Consider the following 25,208-nt stretch of genomic DNA (forward strand, 5'->3'; position numbering starts at 1 on the left):
CATGATGTACCAAAAAGAAAAAAAATAAGGATTATGCAGGAAATCTGCTTCAAAAATTCCCTATTGGTAAAGTTTGCACCTATGGAGCTCGAGAAAACGCATATCTGGCATTTAGGACAATATGCAGAGATTTTCTGAAGAATCATACGTCCGACAATTTCCACGACATTGTGTCCGACCTCATAACTGCCTATCAGGCATTAGGGTGCAACATGAACTTTAGAATTCACTTCTTGGACTCCCACATAGACTTCTTCCCCCCAAACCTTGGAGCTGTGAGTGACGAGCATGGTGAGAGTTTCATCAGGCTTTTGTGGAAATAGAGAAACGTTACCAGGGAAAATGGACATCATCCATGTTAGTTGATTATACCTGGACTTTGCAGAGGGACTTTACTGACGCCAAATCAAGCGGAAATCATACATCCAAACATTTTGGAGATACGTTTTCAACATGTTTACATTGCAAAAGCACCTTCTTGCATTCATAAGCTACATGAACCGCAGTACACATTTCTTTCTCCTGTCTCATCAAAACTGTGGGTGACAGGAGAAAACTAAAAGGAGATCTGAAATCACCGCTGTCAATACTATTAGATTCACCTATTGGAGTTCTTGAGGACAGGCAAAAACTTTGTTGTTGTTGTTGTTGGCTAGTGTTATAGGTCTGTAGTTTAAAAAGAGTTACAAAAATTTGGGGAGAGGGGTCCATGCTCGAGAGACACTTCGGGCAGCAAAACAATGAAATACGCCAAGGTTTGTAGCGTTAAAAACGAACAAGAAAGGAACGCTGAACTACTTGAACATTTTTTGGGTAAGACAGAACGCCGAACTACTTGAACATTTTTGGGGTAAGAGTATAATTAACATTTTGTAATATTAACTCCGGACCTTTTGAGACTGCCGAACGCGTTCGTTTGCTAGTCAAGTACTAACTCAGTATTTTGTACGTCATTCTGAAAACTTTTGGAATGACCCTCGTAAGTTGTTTAATTTAAATGAATGATAGTAGGAAGATTGATGGAATGAGAAAATGGGAAGAAACTAAATAAAGAAAGAAATTACCTTTTCTTTTTCAAACATTCGATGCTAAACACACCCATAATAAAGATATGAACAATCCACGATTTTGCCAAACCTGAAAGTTGTAATGTGCCATTACAGTCTAATGAAATTATGTTTTTAATAGGAGGGTGCCCGAAATTTTTTGCACCGACTGTACTTGACGTTTAACAAAAAATTTCTGGCTGTTCAGATAATCCGTAAATTTTATTTGTTATTCTATTTCAAATTAACATGAAAAAACTGTAAAAAAATCATTGGGAATGATAGTTTTGGGAATCAGTATCTTTATTTATATTTTAAATTAGTTATAAGTCTTGTATATGGATATGTAAATGGATTATTACAATTCTTACGGTGTCAGTGCTATCCGAAAATATAGATCCACTATTGGACGGAACTTTCCAGATCAAATAACCAATCTAAAATTCGACAGAATTTTCAGGACCACCCTTCACCTCTCTTTTAGATACCTAGGTCCTTCTAAAAACTAGTTTAATCCAGATTCTACCAAATTTTATTCGTTTCAAAGCCCCACCGCCAAAATGCTTAGTTTTGATTGGCTGATAAACCCACGCTATGATATTAGGGCGCAATTATTCCATTCCAAGCCGGAAAATCTTGTTGACAACAGCCAGATTTCGATCGTCGAGCTTAAAAGGTCGCAACGGAGTGAGAAAAACTGCAAACAAGGTAATATTTGGGAGTTTTTTTAACCTAAAATCGTTGGAAGTCTCTAGGAGCCAAAAAACTATTAAATTTCATACTAAAACTGAACTGAAATAGGAAGTGCAACATTGCAACGCCATGTTGAGCAGATATAATGAGTGATGGACAGGTTCCACGAAGTGCATCAGTTTGCTAGTGGTTCTTAAATATCCACAGACAGTTTCGGAAGAGTGGTGTTTTTTCCCTTTAAATACTTTTATCCTTAAAACTATTCCTGTTAGAGTTACGTTAGGCTTGCCCCCCTGTCCGTTCAGTAATCTGTCTGTGTAGTTAGTACGTGATTTTTTTTTTCATACATGGCGGTATTTAATTTCTTTGTAGTTAAGATAGGTAGAATAATGCACGTGTAAATTTACAGTAGGGGCTCCTATCTGACTCCCAAATTGGGAGTACGGCTTCCAGCGGGATGAGTTGAACATTCAGTTTGTTCCGGGTTCCTGCCCCTTCAGGGCAGGGGTCCTATTGTTAGCTAATACTTTGATATGTCCCCTCAGGGCATTGATTAAACAGGTTGAGTAAAGAATATGATTTAGTAAATATAAGGGCCAGTTGGCCCTGTTCATTTCTTTCCTTTCGTTACCTTTCATAGAGCCGATTTAACATGGTGAAATCTGAATGATTTCTGTGTATATTTATTAGTATAACATGTATTAATGTAGTGTGTAGTATGAATGTGGCATGATGTGTCTTGTAGTTCGAGTAGTATGTGTATATTTGTAATGTAGTATCAGTGATAGTGATAATTAAGTGATGAAAGAGTGTGTTGGACAGTGTAGTATTTACTATGCGATAAATTTTGATTACTCCGTCATTAAGTGAACGTAATATAGTATAATAATTCCGTGTACAAGGTCACATTCAGTTGTTCAAGGGTTCATTATATCGTCGCTAGCCCTAGTGTCAGAAGTTAGTACTAACCGCCATTCTTCCGTCGAGGTGCTTAGTGATTTAGTTTTCATGAAATTGACCTTTCTTTCCGAAATAAAACCTAGAAGGTATAATTCACAGCCCATATGAATGTACAGTTAGGTCAAGTGACCCAAAATTAATATATTCTGAAAGTTTCAACATTCTGCATAGTCTAGAAATCTAAATATTTAAATAAATAAACAATACGTAAATTTTTAACAGAAGTCGGGCGATATGATGCTAGTTCTTCGCTTTGAAAATATATTAAATGTCCATTTTTCTTCGTGGCTGTAGAATTTCATTGTTGATGCAGAATTTTATAAACATTAAACATTATCGCAGATAATTCTATTTTCAGTGAACATACATAGGATTTTTTTTCTTTCGTTCCTAATAAAGCTACCAAGTATTACATAGTATTGTGTGTGTGGTAAAAGAGTCTTGGGTTCGAGTGAGGTTGTCGTGCGGTGATCGGAATGGGAAAATGTTTGTAGTGATTATAGATTTTAAAGTATTATGATGAAATGTGTAAATAGGCTGGGCGTAGATAGAGGAAACAGGGTGTTTGTAGAATATAGCGTCGTGGCAAATGAATATTAATGTGAATATGAATATTAATAAGTATATGAATATTGTAGTAAATGAATATAGAATATAGGACACCCATATAGTTAAATATATAGTAGCCCAGTGAATACTTCGCCGCGTGTTGATATATAGATATTGAATAGATACGTGTAACTACAAACATCTCAGGTTCTGACCCCTGCACCATAATATCACGCGGACCGGAGGGCGATATATAGTCGGACTACGGTAATACTTTGTAGTTTATGTGTCATAATAGTAATCAACCATAGTAATACCATCTGATAGAATGGGTAGCATCATATAATCGCTGACTAGACATATTGAATAATAAATTATGAAAAGACAATAGTACTTAGACAACAGGGCTGTAGTGAATCATATCTTCTGGTCGGTTTTAAAAATAGAATGTACCACTCCGTGAGATTTTTTTTTTCTCTTCACGTTACCTACTCAGGCTAGCTTACAATGTTCATGGAGGCGACAGCTCTGACTGGGTACAGAATCAAAACAATTAGTTATTGAAATTTATTTTCGCGTACCCGGATGTCGACCCCTAGTCCCTTTAAGTATTTTCATTTCTTTTCTTAGTTTAATTAGACGAGGGAAATTAACGACATCCCAGACTGTGGCGTGTCTGCGCGGGGTAGCTATCGGTGAAGTTTGGCATAGAAATCACCGATCCAAAATTCAGTTTATTTAATTTTTTTTTATTTCGGCAAATCATTAGTTAGGGATATCTTAGATAATACTTCTATTCTAGTTTCATTACTGTCCTCGAACCTTTTTAGTTTTTCTAATGGGTCAAATATTTTTGTTTTTTCTTAGAGATTTCAAAATTGGGGACGCAGTTACCTGGTCCCTTTCCCCCTCTCCTTTTTTCCTGCTGGTCTGGGCCGGATACGGGGATCGGATTTCAATCTTACAAGCCAACTCTTGTGGGATTGGGATCTGATGGACACAGAACTTGCATCCTTGGCAGCAGGACGCCCCTTGAGTCTACGTATTTGAGTAGACCACCCTTTTTGGCATGTTAAGAATATTTTGGCTATGGATTTTGTTGAGAGCGAAATTCGACTTCTAACTTTGTAGCGTTAGTTATTTCTCACTTAAGTCTTTGGCGCCCCTATTCTTAGTCTTCCTTCTTCTCTATCTCTCTCTCTGTCTTCATTTCTTCAAGTTTTTTTTAATTTTTTTTTCAACCTTCCCCCCCCCCCCGAGATTTTGAACTTGTTACTTACGATTTATTTAACGTACAACTCTGATCTGAAATTACCAGCTGAGACGTTGCAAGACACGATTCATGAATGGAGTAGATAATGATTGGGTCCTCCATCACATTTTGACCTATCGCCGAAATGAACAAAGACTTCGTAGTTGACGACACTTCGATTACGTTCTTTCACCGTCGTTCCTCTTAAGTTTCTTTTTAATCCGTTGGTCACTTTCCTTTCTGTTTTGGTTTTCAATTACTTTTTAGTTAACCTGGGCCCAGAAATTGTATTTTGATTTACCTAGTTATATCTAGAAATGCTCTGTGTTACGTGCCTGCCTCACAAAGTTTTTTTTTTTCCTTCATGATTTAAACACGAATTGATTATATAAAAGTTAAAAATTTATAGACGCGCGGTATCAGATAAAATTTAATTTGTTTCCAAATGTAATGTTGGAAGTCATTTGTTTTCTTGGACAATGTTGCAACCTTGAAAAATTTTATTGTTGGGGATGATTAATTTAAATGTGTGCGCATTTATTATAAATATATATATATATAGAGAGAAATAAATACTTCGAAATATATGTGTAATTAGTATGTGAATATGATGTTAAAGTAAAAGTATGATATTAAATGTATTATGAATATATGTAAGAGCGCTCGTGTCTGTCCCCCCTAGACGTGTATTGGTTGCTATAGTTTACCAGAAGTCTTCCGACGAATTTAAGAATGTAGATTTTGTTAAGAATACCGCCGTGCACTTAAGTAATTTTCCTTTTCTTCTGAATCAATGTAAGTGATAACCTCTGTAATTATATAATGGCATGCATTGAAAAAATATCGGCAGGTCTAAACGTAACCCACATCATAACAAATATTATCCCTGAGCAATTAACCTAAAACCATTGTGGAAAGTGCACCTTGAATCCTTCTCACCTACATGTGTATCCTGTGACTTGACCAGTTTTTTTTTTATCCTCAATTTGAACCATCATACTCCGTACACCTGTGGAAGATCATTTTTTTTTTTTAATCCGAACCATGTATAAACATATACGAAAGTGATCCTAATGAAAGGTCTCGTGAAGTGTCCCAGTGTTGGATAAATAACTTGAAATTATTCGATTAATAAATTTGGAAATAGACCGTCTAAGAGGAGAAACTTCCTCTAGTGAAAGCTATTTTCTCGAAATCCCTAGATGGGTATAGACGTAGCAGTGTGCGATTGCAGATATAAACTGTTACCAGTTACAAACCAAATATAGACGACGAATGGTTTTGTAAACCAATAGATATATATATATACATATAGAGATATATATAAATGACCACAAACTAAGTTAAATGGAGCGAAACGTTTTGGACACTACGACTAGTGCGTGAGTTGTGATTTGGACGCTCGAAATTATTAATATTTTAATATCTCGACGTGAGGTAGAGACTCATATAAGTTCTAATACACCAAAAAGTTTTTTTTCTTTCCTCTTTGTCCAATTTTTTTTTTAAAGTGAAATAAGTGTCGTATTTGCGTATGTCGCAAATCATAATTTGCTTTAGCATGCCTAAGATATGATACGAGTAATTATTTTCTTTTTGTTTTCCTTTCTTTTTCGTTTGTCAATATGATTGAATATATAAAAAATTACTAAAATATAACACTATGTACTCTATTAATATATAACCAAGAACTTGTGCTTTTAATATTTTCTTCATAATTATTTGTTTTGTCCTTTTTTTTTTCACTATGAATGTAATAAACTATTTGTACCTTTGTAGTTAGTTGGTTTCCTTTAAACATATATACACTGTCCTGAGTGAGTGAGCGTGTGAATGCATGATAGATTTAATTTAAGTAATTTTAGTGATATCATTTGTCATATTAACATCTGTAATATATGTGTCATGTTTTAATATATGTGTTAAGGTAAATAACCTAGGTCATGAAGGACCGTCACTAATGGTTTAAATCGGCTCGAGGAGTGAAGCAAAAATAGCAAGAATAAGCCTAAATACGACATCTTTCTTCCAGGAAGTTGAGACTTTTATTGATGCGATACATAAATTTATATTGAGTTGATAAGTGTGATTTTTTTTTTTTTTCCTCGGCTAATTCATATGTGTGGTCGATCCTAGAGGACAGAGTTCAGATGCTGGATAGTTATCAATCACCGGTCGGAATAACTTTACAAAGAATTAAATTTCACTTTTCTCATTTCCAGGTCTAGGTCTGGGCAACCCCATGATCGTGGTGCCTGGAGCTAGGTCTGGGTAGTATGAGGGAACATGTGTCTATTCCGAAGCATTCCAAAATTGATTAGTTGTTAATAACATTTAGAATGATTCATCTTTCAACGACTTTCCCGACCTTTTACTATATTTCCGGAATTATCCAGTAATCTGTTTCTCATTAAAATACCCTATTTCTTTTCTTTCTTCTTTACCTACCTCCTTCTTTTACCCTTCTACTTTCTTCTCTTTCTTTCCTATTTCTAAATGAAAGAAAACGGAGTCATGATTGAGAGTAGTCGCTATTGGCACGGTCAATAAGTTGTTTCGATGAGTTTTCTTCGGGAGTCCGATATGGAATAATTAACAATAACAAAAGGTTTATTGGAAGTTACTCTATTGGAAAATAATCTGGATTTCAATCAGTAAGTGATCTTTCGTAATCGTCCTCGTTAAAGAAAATTAATTTTAGCGACTCCTCTCCAACTCTACATTAGCTCTTTTATCTTCGTTTTTTTTTTTTTTTTTTTTTGTTTACGTTTCCTTTCAATATTGGCTAACTGTGACAGGATCTGTTGCCCTAGAAACGACGGTTTCTATGGCAACGGACAAAAGTTTTCTTTCAAAGTGACTACGTTTGCGACTTAAGAACTCGTGAACCACACGACCAATCTCGATCAAATTTTCAACATAGATGACGGTGAAACTTAGAGAGGGCAAAATGTTTTAAAATGATTGCAAATGACCAATATTAGTGTCGAATCCATAGTTTTCGGTCTCACTGAGACAAACAGTGACACTTCCGATGTGGTTTAAATTCAAATTCAGCCCCGCAACTTGGGAGAGGGGGATATATATTAAAATGGTCGAAAATGACAAATACTAGTATCTAATCCATCGTTTTCGGGATTGCTGAGATGAACAGTGACACTTCCGGTGACGTTTAAATCCAAATTCAGCACCGCAAATTGGAGAGGGGAGATATTTATATAACGGCAACCAAGAAAGTTCTGTTGCTTTTTCACCCACTACCTTCGAACATCGATATGTTACCTAAGACGTAACTGAAAGATCAAAAATAGTCTCCATCACTATCGTCGACCTTCTGCCAACGTTCTGGAAGGCCATGAATTCCACCGCGTTAGAACTCGGTGGGCCGTGAAGCGAAGAAGGTATCAAGCATTTTGCACCTCTACTGGGGATTTGAACTGGCATCCTCTAAGGTGATTGTCCAAGGAATGGAACAAGTGATAATCGAACGGTGCAATGTCCGGGGAGTATGGCGGATACAATAGTTTCCCATCTAAGGCGTAGAATGGTGTCCCGGGTCATCATAGCCACGTGGGGCTTAGCGTTGTCCTGTAACACGAGGACCCCTTTGCGATTCAGACAGAAGTGCTGGCACGAGAGTTTTGAGTTTTTTCTTGAACACGGCTCAACTGCTGACAGTACACAGTCGCATTGATGCTCTGACCAGCTGGTAGTCGTTCCCAATTCACGATACCGGAAGCAGTCCACCAAACACACAGGAGGACCTTCTTCTGGTGCAGTGCTGGTTTCGGCTGTTTTGGAACCGGTTCATTGGAAGCTAACCAATAATGACGGCGCCGTGGAGCTTCGTACAGGACCCACTTCTCATCACATTTCAATACCCTGTCCAGAAATGGCTCCTTCCTCAAACGAGACAGCAAAGAAAAATAGGTGTCTGCTCGTGTTACCTTCTGGCTCGGAGTTAAATCAATTGTAGTGCTTCCCAAGTTGATGGAGGTGCTGCCGAATGGTTCTTCTACTCTCACTGAATTGTAGTTCTAGTTCCTCACATGCCTGGTCACTATTCGCCTCAATTGCTGCCTGAAGATCTCCATTTTGTACATGTGTTTCTCTTCCTGCACGTGGTGCGTCTTCGAGTGTTTCGTCACCGTTCTTAAACTTGTTAACCCAGCGCTGCACTGTTCGCGTAGTCACGCCACCCTCACCAAAGGCCTGACATATCTTCCGTTCCGCTGCAGCGGAGTTTGCCCAAGTTTGAATTCGTACAGCATACACGCCCTTATGATACTCTGTGGAGGTCTCATGTTCACTCTCTCCTGACGAAAGTTCACAGTGTAACTGAACTATTACAAACAGGTAGTGTGTTGGATATACCCACACCAACAACTGACCTTCGCCTTATCTCCATTCGCATTCAACTTACGGTGTGAGGGACACTTGAACACACCTCCACTAAAAGCGACAGCTACCTTTATAGAAATGATAAAAAAAAAAAAAGACCGATATTAGTGTAGAATCCATCGGTTCCGGGATCGCTGAGATGAACAATGGCACTTCCAATGCCGTTTAAATCAAAATTCAACAATGCAACTTGGAGGAGGGGGATATTATATTATATATATATATATATATATATATATATATATATATATATATATATATATATATATATATAGTGTCGAATCCATAGTTTTCGGGGTCGCTGAGACGAATAGTCACACTTCTGATGCCGTTTAAATCCAAATTCAGCCTTTTTACTCCAAAATGAAATTTATTGTTTCCGTGCATATCAATGTATGTATATGTGGGGGGGTTTCGGCCTATGGGTTGAAGTAATAATTCTTTCAATCAACAATATGAATAACATTGGGAAAGGAAGTAGGAAGGGATGGCATGCGTGTAACTAAAAATTTTCAAAATATAAAAAGGGAAGTTTTGAATCCAAAGGCTGCTGAATATGTCCATGGCACTGATAGGATTTGTATATGGAATTAAATATGTATTAAAAATGTATGAAATACATTGTGCAATGCTTTGCTCCCAAACCGTCTATTAAAGTAGCTGATGATACAATCAAAAGATTTCTACTCTATAATTTTGTGTATTATGTTATGCAGTGATTTAGATAGAAACAAATATTTACCAGAACGGATATGCACATGGCTCAAAGTTTTTTTTTTTCTTTTGACAACTGCAAAACATCATATTGTTAGACAAATATTTTCCGGAACAGTGTTCCGGTCCAACTAAAGCACTAATGTTATTACTGTGTTAAGTTGTATTTTATATGAAAAACAACTGACATATAACAAATAATAAAGGATTGAGTATAGCCCGCTCTCCCCAGTGATTTTTTAACGAATCATAGTGATTCTAACGATTCATATTAGTTCATCATGAATCAGAATAGCATGTTATAAAGATTTAAGATTTAAATCTTGTAGTAAGGAAGCTATAGTAGTAGTAGTGGTGGTAGTAGTCTACTAGTAGAAACGGGTTAGAAGCTCCGCAGGGGTTGGTTGGGTTCTGTTCTCGATATAAGTAGTAGTAGCAAAAGTAGGAGGAGGGATAGTAGTAGTATTAGTGACTCTTCCAGTTCCGGTGACAAAGAACTGGAGGGAGCGGGCTATACACAAGCCCAAATAAAAATAAAGAATATAAAATAAATTAGTTTTAATACCACTACTAAAAAAAAAAACGCCAAAAATATAGGCGGGTTGCGCGCGCAACAGAATAGTGGGTGGAGAGAGCAACAGCCAATTGGCAACCTACGCACTTGCCACATTTACATTTGTCTTGCTCAGTCACTGTCAAGGTTTCATGTTTCGCGCGCGTGTTGAAGATTGGTTACGGCAGAACGCAGGGTTTGAGCTGTGGCTAGATAAACGGCTGTCGTCTGCTTACTCCTGCAACAGGAGGGGAAGGAGGTGGCACATGACAAGGGAGAGCTGACAACAGCGAACTGTAAGGTGCGCGCGCAACCCGCCTATATTTTTGGCGTTTGCTTTAGTGTGTATAAAATAAAACTCACTGGTGATACATTATCTTCATCTTATAGTAAACAAAAGTAATAACTATTTATTCTTCTGAACTGTAACATCACCTGATATGATTGTCGACAATTGTTTATAAACCATGCCTCGAACATCTCCCACTGGTACTTATAAAAACAACACTACACACAAATCCGTAAGACACATTATGTGTATTGTTTGCTTGAGCGTAATTTCTGAAGATTCTTTTTGAGCATTTTTAAGTACAGAAAGTAATCAAACTTCAGGTTTTATCCTTGGACACATCCGGCTTTACAAAACTGATTCATGAAAATTAAGCTTAGCTATTTCATAAACACTACTGTTATCATCAAAGTATGACTTATACACATTTCATTTCTATTAAAATTAGTTAATATAATTTGTAAGCATTTATTCTACTAACGAAAAATATACTAGTATATTTACACGCAAGAAATAAATGATACAGCACTTATAAATAATAATTAAGCAAGAATGAAGTAACGAAGCATACAATACCTCTTTGTCTATATATACAATTAAGCAGTGGCTGCCGAACTCTTTCTTTTGGCACCCATTTTGTCTTTACTTTTAACAAAAACAAAATGTTGATTAGTGATCAGGGGGAGGGTACGTTGGCTACTAGTTATTTCTCGAATTCTTGATAGTACAATATTGCTCTCTCTCTTTATTATAGGAACTACGAAATAAATAATAATAATAATAAATCTATCTATGCAATAATCTTTCAATTGAACTTAAGCTAAAAGAGCCAAATGTTTTTTTACACTCCTTTGCAAATTTCTCTTGTAATTTGCATTGAACATAAATTTCGCCATTATTATGCAACTTGGGGCGTTATCTACTAGCCATACTTCACAAAACTCCAGGAAATTGATGTCTTGTAGTAAGATCGGTAAATCCTACCCGATTATGAAACAATATGTATATTCGAGAGCCTCCTTACAGCAAATACTAAATGCCGTGATTTCTGTATGCGTGGTCTCTTGTTCGATCCTCCGTGAGAAAACTTGCTTGGGATAGGCCTACAACCCAACCAGTAGTTCGGATGCCACTTTAAGTATAGATCTCATTTCATATAACCTCAGACCAGGAAATATGTGTTAAATTTCAATGAACCAAGTAAACAATTAGGGATGGGCACGAGCGAGTTCGAGTGAGTTTTCATCGAGACTCAACTCGACTCGAAACAGATATCTTCGGGCTCGACTCGAGAACTCGGATCGAAAAATTTCTTCCAACTTGACTCGAATTTGACTCAAGTTTCGAGTCGAGTCGAGCCAAATGCTGTGTGTAGTTTCAAGTACTTTTTTAAAGGATCCTACATAGACAATATAATTATTATCAATAATACTACTATTACTACAAATTTTATTATTATTATTATTATAACAACACATTGTACAAACATGAAAGATACGCGGTTTGTAGCTGAATACTAAAAACTAGTTGACTGCTGATCTCGGTAATTGTGAAGTCTAGGAGGCAAGAACATCGTTCACGAGGTTCTGGGTTCGAGTTCCGTAGGAGCAAGTATTCGGGATCGAGCCAAAAATTATTAGACCCAAAAGTTATAGGGCGCCGGCCAAAATGTTCAAAACTGCTCGGCCCGGGTTTAGGGTAGTCAACGGCTCGAGTAGCTCGGCTCACAGCTCATTCAGTATAGAGCCGAGCCAACAGCTCACCCAACCTACCCGGCTCGAGCCGATGGCTCACCTGAATCGACTCGGTGGCTGATCCCAACAGCGCCGGCTAGAGCTGTTCACTCAGCTGAGCCGGTTGACATCACTGCACGGGTTGGGCTTCTACTTGGGCTCAAAATTTCGACTGTGCAGGTTTCAGCCTTGATTGTAAGAACTACAGTATATACTTATAATGGTGCTCACGATATTTAAAGCTGTCTAGTTATAAAAATGCATTGTCGTCTCGTTAATCAAGACGAGACGAGAAGCGATCAGTGTCCCATCGCATGAGCAACACTAAAAATATACCACACTACTGCTTACACTTCTCATGGCTTTCGCTTTCAGGTCTAATTAGACAATGATTTCAAAACGAGTTAAAACGAGCTGAACGAGCGAGCCATTTATCAAACTCGACTCGTGCCCATCCCTATAAACAATATGTATTTGAAGTCTTCGAACAGCATATTGGAAGCAGCTCGTGTCTGAAAGTTTGGTGCATTCTGTCTAAAGAGAAAAAAAGAGCTAGAAGACTATTCTCAAAATCACAAACTAATAAGTCTTAATTAAGCAAATTTAATCAAAATTATTGGGTAAGATTACTCTACATACCTCACTAGTAGCTGCATGTGGTGTAATTTCTGGTGCATCCGTTTCTGAGAGTCGAGGTGACGTTAGCCGCCTTCGCATTGATCTGGAGTGCATCGATTTGAGAGGCATGTGAATGTGTGGATAGCTTTTCTTTCGATGAACTGAAAATAAAATAAAGGGAGAAATTAGATAATTGTTATATATGTATATCACACGATTTTATTTGTCTATTACTTACAAGATAAGGATAAGCTAATTCGTAAGTTGTGTCCCTGAACCAATAAATTTTGTAAAAAAAAAAAAAAAAGTAATTCATTTTTCTCTCTTTATTCCGCCTACTAGATGTTTAAGGGGGAGAGTGGTGGCTCATTGGTACAACGCTGCCCTCTGTTGTGAGAGATCCAAGATTCGATCCTAGCTCCCACCAAATGGTCTTTATGGTGGCCAAAAACCGCGTGCGTGGATTTCTTGGGGTTCTCCCGTTTCCTTTCACTTCCTTCATTCCACTAATGTCATCCATCTCATTATCACCATCTCCGTTAGCCTCGATGTATATTCATAGGGTGTTAATTTTTACTTTTTGAACTATTTTTTCCTTTTTTGTTACTAATTCAAAAGTTTTGAATGCCAATGAATATTAAACAAATTCACAGAATATATTTTTAAATATGAATAACCTGCTTTCCAAAACACCCACAATTTTCCCCCCAACTCGAAACAGTACAAAATATTGCATTTTGTTATTCAGTACTTTTCTATCCAAATTTTCCCCTAAAGTTTGGATAAAATATTTTGTCCCTCTTCTGTTCGTCAATTAACCTTCTGTTTATTAGAGGCAGGTCTGTATTACTTTTTCACTGAAAGAACCTAACTTATGTTGAAGTTAATTATGATCATTTATCATTATTGAAATATTGTTTCGGGAAGATACATTATATAATCCAATCCCAGGTGGCTAGGGATCCGTAGAAGCAAGACATGTCTCGAAAGTGAGACAAAATTCGAGACGATATGCGCTTTGTGGGATTCAAGACAAGATACACGTGTCTGATACAAGATGACTCGTGAAATGTCTCCAACGTTTTAAAACAGTCAAATTAAAAAAAAAAATCGAAATAAGTATTGTCAGAAAGAGCTATTTGCCTTGACATAAATTAATACCTAAACAAGATAGAGATGCCTAAATAAGATAGTTAATAAACCTTGATTTTGAGAGGTTTCTCTATTACATAAAGATAATGCTACTCTATATGCATATTGGAGTAACACACGTTTAACTGTTATTATTTGAAATATCGATGTGAATTTAGGTGTTTAAACACGTCCCGGGTGAAATTCTGTGTATGCCAGTAACATAAAATATATAATATATTTGGTTGATATTTTGTTTACATAGGTAGGGATGGCTAATTACGGAATTTTTCCGAAATCCGGAAAGTGAAATTTCCGAATCCGAAAAATAAACTTTCAGGAATCCGGATTCCGGAAAATTTTTGCCATCCCTACATGGAATATTCACGTGTTGAGGATTGGTTGGTTTGGAGTTTAACGTTCCTCTCACAACCAACGCTATATAAGGTGCGAGCCTACAGCTTAAAGTGGAATCCGAACCACATGAGCCTTTACCGGGAATTGAACCCTAATCACATCTAACTACACAGCCACGAGTAAGCTAAGTGTCGACATCGAGTGAATATATGCTAATACACCAAATGCATTAAGTGTATACGATAGAACAAAAACAGGCGACATCTACTTGTGAAGCAAGAAGCGTAGTAGCACCGATCTTATTTGTATAAAACAATCGTTTATGTAACAACTTATGACTTGAGTATATTCGAACCCTACGTGTTTGTGAACCTTATCCCCATTTTTCAAAATGGTTCAGAAAATAATATTTTTGATTAATTTTCTAGAGAACAAAAATACTACTTATTAAACTAACCATAGTTATTGAATTGGTGTTCGTATTTGCTTAGTTTGCTATCTATGAATTAAAGACATATCTTTTCAGAAAAGAGAACATATCGACAGCACAAACTATCCCAATACAAGTAATTACGCAGAGAAGTTACAGGATTAATTTTTGCTTCGTAAAATTTTGAAAAATGCAGCAAGTGGGGACCACGAGTGGTAAGTACCCAAATATTAAAAAGTTCACAAAGAAAATAAAGTAACAAAGTTAGGCAGTTCAAAAAGGTAGAAAAATATTAGCTCATCAACTGTATGTTCATTGTCCAATTGTCTGTTGGTTCCGTTATAAATGACATTTTTTGCATGTTTATTAGAATGTTGTAAACTTCCATGGTTTTAGTGGTTTATTATATACTAGCAGCGTTCACCCCGCTTCGCTGCGGTCACCCCGGAACGCAATAAACTTTGTTACTTAGATAATTTTTACTTCTTCGCTTTCAAGTGATATGATAAAAACCATAGAAGATTGCAGTAAATCTTAACATTATATCGCCTGTCATTTATGTTAACCCGCCCCGCTTCGCTGCGGTCATCCCGGTGCTGGCATATTGTAAAAGTGTCTGTAAAAATAAGCAAATCAATTAAAAAATTTTAAACAGAAGATTCAAGCTATTTTCCGCTGTATATCGCCTGTCATTTATGTTAACCCGCCGAGTGACACGGTCATGCGGGTTGCATATAAATACGTTTATTTTTACCTATGATGAACTAATAACAAAGGATTTGTACGTTATGGACACTTGAATGGTCAATTATCTCAAGACACTGGTAATTAAAAATTAAAGTGATATGATAAAAACCATCTAGGGTCCAAATCCTAATAACCCCCCAAAAATGAAAGAAATTGGTTCAGCCGTATTAGCGTGATGAGCGGACAAAGGATTTTGTACGTTCTCTTTTATATATATAGAATAGATTTTAACTTATTATTTTTGTCTAGAAATTTGACACAAAACGAGACAGCCTTAATTCTGGTCTCATGAGCATTCCTACAGGTTAGGATTTAGGATTTAGATTTCTGAGCTTTCGACATTAAGGCCATTTAGCCCATCACGTTTGAGCGACGACGTCCCTCGGCACGCACACTATCCGAGGAAAGTTAAGGAAGAAAGGATTGGGGGAAGGAAGGAAGCGGCCTGGGACCTATAAGTTGAAAAGCACCCCGGCATTTGCCTGGTGTGAATGAGGAAAACCCAGGAAAACCTCATTCAGGGTGGCTGGCCTGTAAAAGCGTTTTACACTTTTTCGACCGAGCGCCCCCACCAGAATCGAATCCGGGACCGCTTGCACCGAAGGCATTCCTACAGTTGTCAATCTTGTTTGGTATGGTAATTTATGATTGACTTATTCTAAAGTATTTCACGCGTTACTAGATATAATAGAGTTTCTGAACTGAAATGTCTAATATTGCAACGTTACTCGTATGAAAAGGATATGTTTGTTGAGATATCTTTGAGAGAGAGAAAAAATCGTCAGAGAGCGACGTTATACAAGACAAATTACAATTATTCTAAAAACGTTGTTTTATGTAGAATAAAATTCACTCAGGAGTTTTGTCTCTGCGGCAATAATCCCTCGAGATCCTTAAATCATATGATTAATACGACGTAAATACAATATACAGGGTATTTGGGAAAACCAAAACCAACATTATATATAAGATGCTCCTATTGATAAGCAAAAACATTATTTATTAATTTGAAACCATTATGGCTTGTGTAAAATACATTTCCAATCGGAGGCTTTTACAATCACTGCAACTGCACATCAATGAAGAAACGGAATTTTTCAGGGAATGAGAAATATATTCAAGTGTCAGGACTTCACGTCTTTTCGCTTATGTTTCAACTTCTGGCAAAGACTAAAGCTGTTATTTCCTTTAAACCATACCTTTCACAAGAAGTAAGGTGTTCCTTGGTGCATATGACAACACTGTATCACTATTTCTACTTTTCAAACCTGCCCGAAGCTTTTTTACCAACCTTTATTTCTTTATTTCACAATTTCACTTATAAAAAGTTTGTTGTTTCAGTCTGCACCTAACTGCATATGCCACATTTGAATTATCTGAATTTATACCAAATGCAAAACAATTTTCAACGGCACCTATCAGGAATCGAGAAAACTTTTATTATTTTTTATCGTAGATTTACCTTGCAATTAAACGTAGCAGGTTCCAATTAAAGAGATCTTAGTGGAACTAGTTTCACTGATTACAGCGACATCTATCACAAATCGAATAAAATTTATTTATCTTTTCCCGTAGAATATGAATTTGAATTACCAGTCTTCCCCGTTCCACCTCAAAGGGAGCAATTGGGGGCTAGGTGAATTTTCCCCTCCAAAATATTTTCTTATTTCGATTTTTTTTTTTTTTCATCCGATGCTTGTTCCAGGAAATCTCGTCTCAAGAAAGAAAAAAAGAAAAAAAAACCTACATTGGTTTTGGAAGTCTGTGCGTTGACGAAGATTTACCCAGTTTTTAAACACTATCTGAATTATAGCTCTTTGTAGATTAATTTCTCTTTAAACTGTTAGATATATGAACTAAAATGAGTAGCCTAAATAGTTAAGCAATAATATTAATGCGCGAAAACCTAGAACCTAAGAATATATTAGCAAATATAGGATAGTACGAAACTATTTGAACAAACTTCAGGAGCTGATTCCCGACACCGAAACCAGCAAAAAGTCCTCTGGAACTTTTGTAAGTGAGGGATAGTTTCTGCGATATAAGGTGTCCAAAACGTGGTAACTTCAGAGGGCTGTAATTCAAAAACAACGCAACGTAGAGAGTCCGGTTTAGAACATGACACTTGTGAAGTTATACCTGCTCGATTGAAAAATGTATATTTCTTTTGTTTCAAACCTCCGCAACGTGTGTGCGAGGGATTCCCCAAAGGAAAGTGGCGATTACTTGCCAGGTTATAGGGAATTCCTACGTTCCTTTGGGGAATCCCTCGCACACATGTTGCGGAGGTTTGAAACATACATTTTTCAATCTAGCAGGTATGACTTCGAGTGTCATGTTCTAAACCGGAATCTCCACGTTGCGTTGTTTTTGAATTACAGCCCTCTGAAGTTCAATTTCCCACGCTTTCAACACCTTATACTGCCGAAACTATCCCTCACTGTCCAAAGTTCCAGAGGTTTATTATTATTATTTTGCTGGTTTCGGTGTTGGGAATCAGCTTCCTAAGTTTGTTCAAAGAGATTCTTACCATCCTGTATAGTTTGTACAGATACAAAAGCAACTTCTTTTTTTCTGACACAAGCCTAGGATCAAAATCTACTGGTGTCACTGTTCATAGAGAAAGCCGGTCAATCTCCTTGTAACCTCTGGCAGGGACGTATGCAGGGGTGCGTCCTGGGGTCCGGACCTCCTCCCTCCAAAATCCGGCCTTTTCTGTAAATTTAGTCTAATTTTAGGGGTGATTTTTATAAATTAATAACATATCCTCATATTGGATTCCACGAAATGCTTTTGATCCCCCACTGAAGTGAATTCCTTCGTACGTGCCTGCCCTCTATTGATCTTAGCAAATGGTTAATCCTTTGTATCAGTGTCAATAATTGGCCCATTGACAGTCCGCACGTGGCCCTAACCAACACCACCTAGATGGTGTTGCCCTCAAATCTAGGTGGTGTTGCCCTAACGCACTTAAGTTATACAGCTGATATGAAAAGATGGTTTATTTTGTAATTTTACTTTATTCAACTGAGGTAGTTACGAAATCATTATTCATAGTAGCACTTATGACACTGCACTGGTAATTTTAATACTACTACAATAATACAATAACAATAATATAAAAACAATGTAAGTGACTAATGTGATAAGCAGAAAATTAGCATTGTTTAATTTTTATGGTAAAAACTTTCTTAACAATGAAGACTCGTGACTTCTCATGGTATTGATGCTACTCTCTCTGAGTGTTTAAATGTATTTGTAAGATCTTTTTAGGAATGTATTAGTATATATTTAGCACATAACAAACATTAGGACTGTTTAATTTAAAGATTTGGAAAGGATAAATAATACAACGAAGGTTACAAACTATTCAAGGCGTACCAAAATTGGAAATTACCTCCTCTTCAATTTCAGAACCTGAAAAAATTCAGACCTTTTTGCTTTATTATTTCAGGATATGCGATTTTCATACAGAATTTTATATTTTTTATTTAAAAAATAATAAACTATTTTTCGACATAACAAAAACCAACCACCAATAAAAAAAATTAAATAAAATTCTCGGTGAAAAAAAAAATCTCTTCCAGAAAGGTATCAACGTACTTTCACAATCAGCTTTGCTACAAAACCTCTCTCAATTTCATAACCATTAAACTTACAAATCCGACATAAGTAATCAGTGGCGTATTTAGGGGACTTCCAGGCTTAAGCCCCCCCCCCGAAATCTTACTTACTATAGTAAAGTAAATGAAATATCTTGCAGAATTTTCACATTTCCAGGCAAAGCTCCCCCCGCCGAAAGTTAGCAAAACCCCCTCCGAAACAAAATCGTAAATACGCCACTGTTGGTAATACTACGTAACTAAAGTAGGTTCACAATTTAGGTATAAAACTATCATTCTATTAATGAATTTCGTACGTTTTTTGTATTCTTAGAACAGAACAAGTGTCGAAAAAAAACAAGTCATTTATTTTACGTTCTTATTTACGACACAGATTTCGAGAAAAACGAAACCTACTGCTAAAATGGGATCTTAACAACCCATTATCGTAGTTTTTGTTAGGACCCCATATTAGCAGTAGGTTTCATTGATATTAGCAGTTTGACTCTAGGAAAACATGCACTCAAATCAAGTATATGTGGAAACCTCTTGTAAGAATTTAACTTTTTTTTCAAGGTCAAATTTTTATAAAAAATATTACATGTTAAATTATGATTCAAACGAAAAATATTTCAGTTTTACGTTCCATGATTATGTCTTGTAGGCTAAAGGACACGGATAATCAATGAACGTGAACGAATATGAAATGAACAGTGAGAGGACAAAGTGTTAGAAAACGGGTGAACACCGAGAAACCATACGGATATGGCCTGGACCTCTCTTTATTGTCACCGTGCTCCCTTAAACTATTATGCATGTCATAACAGTATGTAGATGAACCTGTACCCACTTAATCGTGGGGAAAAAATAAAACTTCCAGTATAAATATGTTAGACGTAATATTGCAGACACCTGACATAAAACACAAATAAAATAAGAAAATATCATATACTATGCAAATACTGTACGTAACATGTTCTAAACCTTCTTGAACACAGTCGAGTCATACGCAAGGGTGTTTTCGGGATGAACACAGCCTCTAACCAAGATATGCAAAAATGGACATACAAACACCTGAAGTGATATGAACTTGGGAGCTTAAACCTCTCACCCCACAGCACTACACTACTGCTTACTATATCGTCAACGATTTTTGATTTTCGATGTAACATTTCTTAACCAAGGTACCATGTCTTGACTACTTCAAATGTAATGTCATGTTTACTAGTCTTACTGTTCTGAAAAATAATGCAATAGTGTTGAACAAAGACCATACAAAAATATTTAACAAGACATCGTTGGGCTCACTGGTACCTCTTATATCTACACAAGCTTTACAGGCTCATTCGATTACGTTTTGATAACTCTCATAAGAAAAAATGTAGCTTTTCTTTCCAATGATTCTCACGCGTTTATACTCTCATAGAGCTCGTAGTTACCTTTCAGTGCAATGCTTTGACAGACAAAGACGCTCATAAGTGTGTGAGAGAAAAAAAATATAGATTAAGTGAGAATAGGGTCATGTTCGTTAGAAATATGTTAGCAGACTCATTCACACTTCCCACGTGTATGACAATGTTTCGTCGTCTCCAGATCAATCCGGGTGTCTGCTTCCGGGCCACAGGGCACGAATGTCGTGACCCGTTCCATCTCTGGAAAGTCAGAGAAGTGCACTGATATTATCACTCACAAAAAGACTCACGGAAGTGTCACTCACCGATTTGAATGAAATTTTGCATACTTGTAGAACATCGAAAAATAATCGACACGTATTTTTTTTATTTCGGTAATGGTGTGGGTTTAATGGTAGAAACCACCCTTTGAACAGTATGGGTGGTCTCCAAGCATAGAGAGAAAACAATCATTTAATGCCGAAGTAAACATAACCAGGGGGGTAGAACAGTTGATGGAGAATCTGACCTCAAAATTACAAACTTCAAAACAGCGGATCCAATATGGTGATTATAATTACAAAAAGTCTTCTGGTTTGAAACGCTCTGTGGTACAATTATAGTTGGCGAGAACAATTATAGTTGGCAGAGGTTACTGTGAGAAGGTTGCTGACCGATTTGAATCCCCTTTCTGTACGTAACTTAACGGGATGCTTGATTAAAGTGCGTCTCCACAAATCTCACTATTAGGGGCACTTATTTATAGTGAGCCCCTCGTCCCTTACTACTCGGGTGCTTATTGAAAGTGAGTTCCTTCGCTTTTCAGTAGTCGGTGTGCTTATTTAAAGTGAGTCCCCTCGCCTCTCACTACATCAGAACTTCATTTATCCTCAATTGTTATAATTATGAATAGAAACCGGATGTTAGGCAAAATGCCTATTCTTTAATATTAAAGATATCGTTAAAAATAACGTTTTAAAGTTTATATGGGGAGTTATAGTATCGATTTAAGCCAATTTTATTTTGCCTATTTCGACCTTTACTGTCTAAATAATTGCTTTAGTGCCTAATCATGGCTTAATATCTTCCTGGAGGTATGAAGGTATTAAGGAATACCTTCATTTATATAACATACATAATACACACACACACACACACACATATATATATATATATATATATATATATATATATATATATATATATATATATATATATATATATATATATATATATATATATATATATAAATAAAAGGTTGATTAATTCGTGTGTCAATTTCATTTGTTTACTGTGCAAAAGTGGTAGGAGATAAAGCCGTGCAATTTGGTGCAATTTTAGACGAAGGATATGTTTTGTTTCGCCATAGAAGTATGTCACTTGAACTAAAGATTGAAGAAATATAGGGTCAAAGGTGAAATTTCGATTTTTCCCTTATGGGACTGCAATGGTAAATTCGGAAAGAGCCTGAAAAAACGTAAATCTAAGTGATAACAAAGAAAAAGCTGTATGGTATGATTCTATGTCGCAAGCCGACCAAATATGCGTCAATCAAGTGTCAAGGTCAGAGGTCACGGTCAGATCAAGGTCACAGGTAATCCTGAGTACCCATTTGAATACACTGAAAACAACGCAATGTCCGTACCTCATCATGTCAAATGGGAATGCATAACAAGCTTCGTTTTTATATATACAATAAAAGAAGATATTAACAACCAAGTATGTTTTTATATTCTTTGAACATTATCTATGACTTGAATCTATTTTTTAATGGTATTGAGTATTTATCTTCATTATTTAGAGTTACATTTTAGTGCCTATTTTACTGCCTATTTTTAAATTTTAGTGTATTTGCCTGCCTATTTTCCAGGTTTTTAGTGCCTAAACATCCGGTCTCTAATTATGAATTATCGAGAAAACGTTTTACAGTAATGATATTCCGCAAAAAAAAAAAAAAAAAAAAAAAAAAAAAAAAAAAAAAAAGTGTGATATGTATAAACATCGTTTACAAGACGCATACTTATTACTGAAATAACAGAAAACTAATCGCACAATGCTGTACAATCTTTGAAACAAAATGTTACGGGATTTTCAAACGCAGGTGGTTTTTCTTCCAAATACCCGCTTCTGTACTACGCACAGTAGCGTACCCAGGAATTTATTTCGGGGGGGGGTTCAAACTAAATATGGAGCTATTTTATATTAAAATTGCTAAAATTGCCCCTAAAATTAGGCTAAATTTTTAAAAAGTCGAAATTTCGGGGGGGTCCGGACCCCCGTGTCCCCCCCCTTCCGTACGTCCCTGACTACGCATACCTAATAGGATTTGCAAGTATGGGAGAGGAAAACTGATTATGAATCAATGATTGAATCTTTATTATATTTATTACGGAAATGTAAATTTATGTTATAGTTGTAGAGGACAATGTCAGAAAAATGTCTCAAGAAAATTTTCCCTGGCCTAAAGAAAAACAAATCAAGAGGCTGAATCCTACTAGTTGTTCCTGCAGTAAGGGTTTCTATTTTGAAGTACTCTTCCTTCTTAAAACAGGTTCAAACGTTGATGAATTGTGATCATTCCACGAATCAAATAAAATGAACTTTGCATTAGACGCAGGAGAAAAACTTCTTGAAACCATGATCTCACAAGATTTGTTAATTTTCCCTAATTTGATGCTTTCACAAGTACATTTTCAGATTTAAAGAGGTTGTTTTGGATTAAAATGAGAGGCGAGGGGGGACACTTTCCATAAGCACCCCGGATAGTGTAAGACTCACTTTAAATACGCACCCCTAATACTCAGAGGCGCAGAGATACACTTTAATGAAGCATCCCGTACAGAAAGGGATTCAAATCGGTGAGCAACCTTCTCACAGTAACTTCTGCTAACTATGATTGTTCTCACACAGCATTTCAAACCAGAAGACTTCTTTGTAATTCTAATCACCATATTGGATCCGCCATTTTGAAGTTTGTAATTTTGACGTCAGATTCTCCATCAACTGTTTTACCCCCCTGGTTATGTTTTCTTCGGCATTAAATGATTGTTTTCTCTCTATGTTTGGAGATCACCCCTACCGTTCAAGGGGTAGTTTCTACCCTTAAACCCGCAACATTGCCGAAAAAAAAAATACATGTCGATTATTTTTCGATGTTCTACAAGTATGCAAAGTTTTATTCAAATCGGTGAGTGACACTTCCGTAAGTCTCCTGGTCAGATTATGGCTATGCATGGAAAAGTTAAATATTCTTTTTGCTTCCAAAGACGAGGCGAAGACAGACATCGAACAAGCATGAATATGCTCTGGGAATTCTTCCAAGAACGAGTGATTTCAAAATATTTGTATCCCCTTCTCTCAGATGATTTGCGGCCACCAGACTTTTATTTGTGTGATTATCTGGAGAATATAGTATATCACCACAAATCCATTATGATCCAAGACTTACGAAAATAAACAAATAAGAAATTGAATGATATCCCAGCAAACAAAGCAAAAAGTTGTAAATCAGGTCAATTTGGGGGCCGCGGTGGTCCAGTGGTAGAGCGTTCACCTCTGGTGCTTGGGGGCCCCGGGTTCGATCCCAGCCCCCGCCAAGTGAACTTTGTGGTGGACAAACACTGTGTGCGTGGGTTTTCTCGGGGTCCTCCCACTTTCTTCATTCCACTATTTCATTCATTACTCATCATCACCGTGTCCTTTAGCCATAACTAGTATTTTTTATTTAACTAACTGAACCTGCGCTCTCTACAGGGGCATCATTCACATATGAGCATGAATTTCCTTTTCATTCCCCACAATATCTGTAGATGTCTCTTTACAGACACAAGTGAAAGACGTCTTGATAATAATCGGCAAGGGGTACCATAAAGGGGAGAGATTTTCGATTATTTTTTTCAATATCTCGCACCGTTTGCAAGATTTGAGCCTACTTCCAGTTGGAGTTTCTAATTCATGTATGAAAAGTATTTTCTTTCTTCTTGCATGCAGTATGTAATTTACACACACAATTAATTATATTGTCAGTGATATACGGTGTTCACTGGGCAAAACACTCCAAACAATAAAGATTCATCTTAGACTGGAGAAATGGTTATCCTTCGTTTTTCATTATCATTTGGCCATGTAATAAACGCCTGAGTTATATACAACGCCCGTATACAACTATGTAGTGTTGAAATGTATAACTCGTAGGATGTGATACTTTTTTTAAAAAAAATTCAACCAATATACCCCTAAATATGTAATAAAGAAATAACCATTTTTTAAATATTCAATTAGAACTGAACAATCTACACAAAATTTGCAATTGATTAGTGAAAACGGCATCTATTTAGAGCCTATGGTTCCCGAGAACTCTCTGTCGAAAGGGTTGGCCACAAACATATACACTTTTCTAGAATTTTAATATATCGACAAAATAGCACTACTTACAGCTGTAGTCCTTTTCATCAAACTGCCGTTTCTCTGGGCTGGCGGTGGACTCAGGAGACCCTGAAAACTTAGAAAGATCAAACTTCTCTGACTCCCCCATGGCAAAGACCTTCTCCATCTCTTCGTCCAGATCAGACCCCGTTTCAATGCCATGGCTATCTTGCTGTAAAGAAAAAATAGCTTATAACAATAAATGTGGTCCGTTAAATTTACGTGATTAGGACAGAAAATCAGCAGTAAATAACATTAAATTGATAACTAAATAGCCTATTTGTATACATGAACGATGCAAACATGGTAGTAAGTGG

The 25,208-nt window shown here is 36.5% G+C and overlaps 1 protein-coding gene across 3 annotated transcripts in view; it reads right to left on the bottom strand.

Moving 5' to 3' along the window:
- The window catches only part of LOC145690499 (band 3 anion transport protein-like), a 484,586-nt gene that overhangs the window by 117,360 nt on the left and 342,018 nt on the right, over positions 1-25,208 (bottom strand). For all 3 annotated transcript variants that reach the window (XM_081765430.1, XM_081765431.1, XM_081765432.1), the window contains 2 exons: positions 24,901-25,063; positions 12,830-12,969 (listed from right to left, as the gene is read on the bottom strand). In XM_081765430.1, coding sequence (XP_081621556.1) covers positions 12,830-12,969; positions 24,901-25,063 — 303 coding nt within the window. The remainder of the gene's footprint in view (positions 1-12,829; positions 12,970-24,900; positions 25,064-25,208) is intronic.

Source organism: Thermobia domestica, chromosome 7 (genome assembly GCF_964235325.1).
Source record: "Thermobia domestica chromosome 7, izTheDome1.hap1.1, whole genome shotgun sequence".
Taxonomy (NCBI): domain Eukaryota; kingdom Metazoa; phylum Arthropoda; class Insecta; order Zygentoma; family Lepismatidae; genus Thermobia; species Thermobia domestica.